Here is a 4,260-nt window from a genome sequence, read left to right as displayed (position 1 = left end):
CAAAACTGCAAATGGCAAGATAGGACGAGAAAGAAAGAAAAAACCCCGAAACACCATAACGCAACACATTTCTGAATTATTTTCATAAACGATTTAAGATAAACATTGACCCGAGTTTTCGGGGTTACCCGAGGTCAAATCCGCTGCTGTTCGACTTCACTGTGAAGCGTTTCTGACTTTGAGAAAGTGATTTGTCCGTCCTCATTATCATCTTCGTCAGAGGAGGAGGAGGACGAGGAGGACAGATTCGCGGGACGATTAGATCCTCACGCCTCCGTCTGTCAATTTCATGCTCGCTGAACGGACAAAAAAAAAAAGAAAAAAAGCAAAGTTTATTGATTGCGGGACGTGTTGGACGATGACGTCGTAGCTCCGAGCTACTGGAGTTAAATGGAGTTTATCAGCAGCAACGTGCATACACACACACACACACACACACACACCGAGGTGACGAAGGAATCAAATCTGGATCTTTTTTTTTTTATTTTCCCTGGAATTTTCCTGAACACTGCTGTAAGGAGACATTTATTATTAAACATTTACGGAAGGAGTCTCCAGTGTCAGTGGTGTTGTTGGACTTCTGATCGCAAGGTCATGAGGTCAAATCCCAGCACTGCCAAGCTTCCACTGCCGGGCCCTTGAGCAAGGCCCTTAACCCTCAACTCCTCAGTTGTATAAATGAGATAAACGTAAGTCGCTCTGGATAAACGGCGTCTTCCAAATGCCATCAAATATTAAATGTAAAGCTGTAACTTTAGGTTTTTCCGACATTTTATTTTGTCTTATTAACTTTAAGAGAGAGAGAAAAAAGGAGAAAGACAGAGAGCGCGAGAGTGAGAGAGAGCAAGAGCGAGAGATATGATGGAACGACTGCTCTCCAGCTGCTATAACGTGAGTGAGATCAGGAACTAACTTGATTCCAACATGAAATGTAGCAATAAATGGATAAAAAAAAAGACAAAATCCCCTTCTTTGTGTTAACGTGGGCAAACTGCTGTGGTGTTAAGGAATAAACGCTCCCGCTGTAGGAGAGTGGAAACAGTAACTCCAGCTAAGTAGTCGGTGATTAACACGCCGTGTGTTTTATTCCGTAACGAACTTGCACACGGATGAGCGTTCAGTACGGAGATTTCAGCGCTGATCTGCAGACGGTTTTAGGAGGCGCGCTTCTCCTGTTTCAGACGCCCGGCTTATGAACGCAGAGGACATTCAATTAGAGATGTAATCAAACACCACGCAGAGAGAGAGAGAGAGAGAGAGAGAGAAGGTCAGAAGGCTGCTCCACTTGCTCTAATCTCTCTAATCGTTTCATTAAGATTCAATTTGCCAGGAGATGCACTTCGGCCATTTTTAGACGCCCGAGCACGACGTGGGCCTCGCGTTTAACTCACACACTCGCATCAGGCTGAAGATTCTCCACAAGGGGGCGCTTCATCTGCTCCATCAGATCCTCTGCGTTTCTTTTCACAGTGGCGTCTTATCGCTCGCCTTCGTCGAGGTGTTAGTTAGGCTTTGGTTGCATTTAAATGTTCCCTGAAGTGACCTACTTCCTGTTCTGGCTTACGTTACAGCAGCTATAAACGCTCGTTCCCTCCCCAGCCCTCTCTTTATTCTTTCTCTTCAGGTTAATAAGACAAAAACGCAGCTTGTCGTGTTATTGAGAAACCGCAAAGCAGCGTAAACTCCTCGGTCCTGACGATGTGGGAAAACGTAAAGCTACAGCTTTACCTCTGACCGTTACACAGCGCCGACACTGGAGACTCCTTCCGTACGTGTTACATAAACTTAATCTTCTTACACGGAGCGTTCACCATACAAGTCCCCGTGAACAAGCTGTTGCTATAGAAACCATACCGTATTAGAACGAGCGCGTTAATAGACGCAAGTCTGCTGCGCTACGGTCAGAAAAGGAAGCGACGCCTGACGACCAAGCAGAGCCCAAGAGAAATATTCATGTTGCCGTCCAGCTGTCATTAAATCGTTGCCACGGCAGCTGACGGACACCGAGAGGAAGAAAAGACCCGCGTCTTCAGTCAGCCGTTTCCGAGACGCTGCTTTGGTTCCATCGCTCACTGTATCGCTGCATTTCTTTGTTTTTTGTTTTTTTAATTACAAATAGTTAATTTTATATATATATATATATATATATATATATATATATATATATAGATATATGTGTGTGTGTGTGTAAAACAATAGTTTTATTTATTTATTTAAAATATCGATTTATTTAATTTTTTACATTAAGATGATTAATCTGAATGCATCAGTGCTTTCATGCAATATGAAGCCCTTGGCTGGGCAGAAGTTGAGTAAACGCCATAATTATTGGCACCCTATGTGTATGTATATGTGTGTATAATAAATAAAAGCCACAGACCAAACAGGAGCAGATGATAAACTTCACGTCGGAATTGTTATTATTTGCTCCATCTGTTTGTTTGGTTTTTTTCCCAGGAGCACTTCAACCCTGAGTGCAAGTTTAAAGAGAGCGTGTTCGAGAACTACTACGTGACGTACTCGTCCATGCTGTACCGTCAGAGTCAGTCGGGTCGCTCGTGGTACATCGGCATCAACCGTGACGGCCAGGTCATGAAGGGCAACCGGGTGAAGAAGACCAAAGGCGCCGCCCACTTCCTTCCCAAGGTCATCGAAGGTCAGTCCCCGTCACGTTCTATTCAGCATCAGCACACAACTTTACGCTAACAAGCCAAAGTGTCACCTTGCTCACGTCACTGTGTGGAGTTCACACCTGGTTGCTATGGTTACTTGCGTCTTTCCCCAGTTGCCATGTACAAGGAACCGTCGCTGCACGAGCTCGAGTCCGAGCAGAGCCCGCCTCGAAAGACGGCGAAGACGTCGGACTCGCCGCAGAACGAACGCAAAGGGGCGCAAAGGCCCGACGCCTCCTTATAACACAGGGAGGTCAGAGGGAGAGGGAGGCGGGACTCAAAGAACTCCAGCTACTCCAGGAACTCTGTTTCCCATCATGCACCACGGCAAGAAGTTCTCAGATTCTGAGAGGTGGTGGGGGAACCCTGGAGAGGAGAATCCCATGTCTTCCTTCCTTCTGATTCAGCGTGAGCTTCCTCAGCCCAGTCTGTACACTTTTACACTCAAATTTCCCAGCATGCAACAGACCTGTTGAACAAGATGGCCGCCAGCTATGCGAGAATCATCTTCCTATACCGCTTCAGTGATACCGCGGCCTGATTTGTTGTTTAATTTTATGTTTGTGGCTTCTTTTCTCATATTTTGTTAGTGCTCAATATCAAGTCTGTGTGTGTGTGTGTGTGTGTGTGTGTGTGTGTGAGTGAGAGAGCGAGAGAGAGAGAGAGAACAGTAACCGATTAGCATCCAGTAATTAGCATTAGCCTTAGCATCCATCAGCACAAGGTGGATCTATATTGGTGGATTGATATTTTTCTCAGAAAGGAGTTCCGTTCGCTACGTTCACCAGCTAGCAATAATCTCCTGGTAACATTCCCCAGCTAGCTACATTTTATTAGCTTCTTTATTACGTTGTAGCTTTTAACGGTACATTTTCGTTTACAAAAAAGGTTCATCAGGAGCAAATATTTGCTCATTTGCAACAAAATACCACCTAATATGAATTCATTCATTTAATGAAGTCAAGTTCTCAAGAGGAAGTCCTGGTTAGCTAAACTAGCTACCTAGCAAGCAATAACCTCCTGTGGTAACGTTAGCTAGCTAGTTGTTAACCGCTGACCGCTGTAGAACATCTCAGATAAATTCGTCTAGAAATGCTAGTCAGTTCAACGTTCTCTCCTATCTTCTATCCTTTCATTCCCCCGGGGGTGGGGTGGGGTGGGGGAGTGGTGTTGATGCGTGCAGGAACGTGAATTTCACGAGGACGAGAAATGTATGAATGTTCTTCCTAAACTTAAAACTTCACAACTCAGTTTTAAAATGTTTTACAAGTTTTATTTATGTTTTTTTTTTATCAGGGCCAAATATGCAGGAGTAATTCCATTGCCCTAACTCTCTGATCCGATCCGATCCGATTCTTTCCGGGGATTTCAGCCGTGGTCGCTTGTTCACAATGCATCATGGGAATCATGGGCCAAAGTTCGTCAGAAATGATTAGCGCTTTGTGGGGTTTAATGACACTGTGCTGTTTTCCTAGTGTGTGTGTGTGATGTGAGAGATGTGCTAATCCATGTGCATTTTTGTCCTTCTGCTAATCCTCACAGAGCATTTAACCAATCCACACACACACACACACACACACACAGCCAA

At 44.7% G+C, this 4,260-nt stretch overlaps 1 protein-coding gene across 1 annotated transcript in view; it reads left to right on the top strand.

Annotated features, from left to right (window-relative positions):
- The window catches only part of fgf11b (fibroblast growth factor 11b), a 19,323-nt gene extending 16,260 nt beyond the window's left edge, over nucleotides 1-3,063 (top strand). The window contains exons 4-5 of the mRNA XM_053645823.1: nucleotides 2,458-2,656; nucleotides 2,786-3,063. Of these exons, the coding sequence (XP_053501798.1) occupies nucleotides 2,458-2,656; nucleotides 2,786-2,916 (330 nt within the window). The 3' untranslated portion in view covers nucleotides 2,917-3,063. The remainder of the gene's footprint in view (nucleotides 1-2,457; nucleotides 2,657-2,785) is intronic.
- Nucleotides 3,064-4,260: the final 1,197 nt, after the last annotated feature.

Source organism: Ictalurus furcatus, chromosome 16 (assembly GCF_023375685.1).
Source record: "Ictalurus furcatus strain D&B chromosome 16, Billie_1.0, whole genome shotgun sequence".
Taxonomy (NCBI): Eukaryota; Metazoa; Chordata; class Actinopteri; order Siluriformes; family Ictaluridae; genus Ictalurus; species Ictalurus furcatus.
This window is presented reverse-complemented; position numbering and strand designations above follow the sequence as displayed.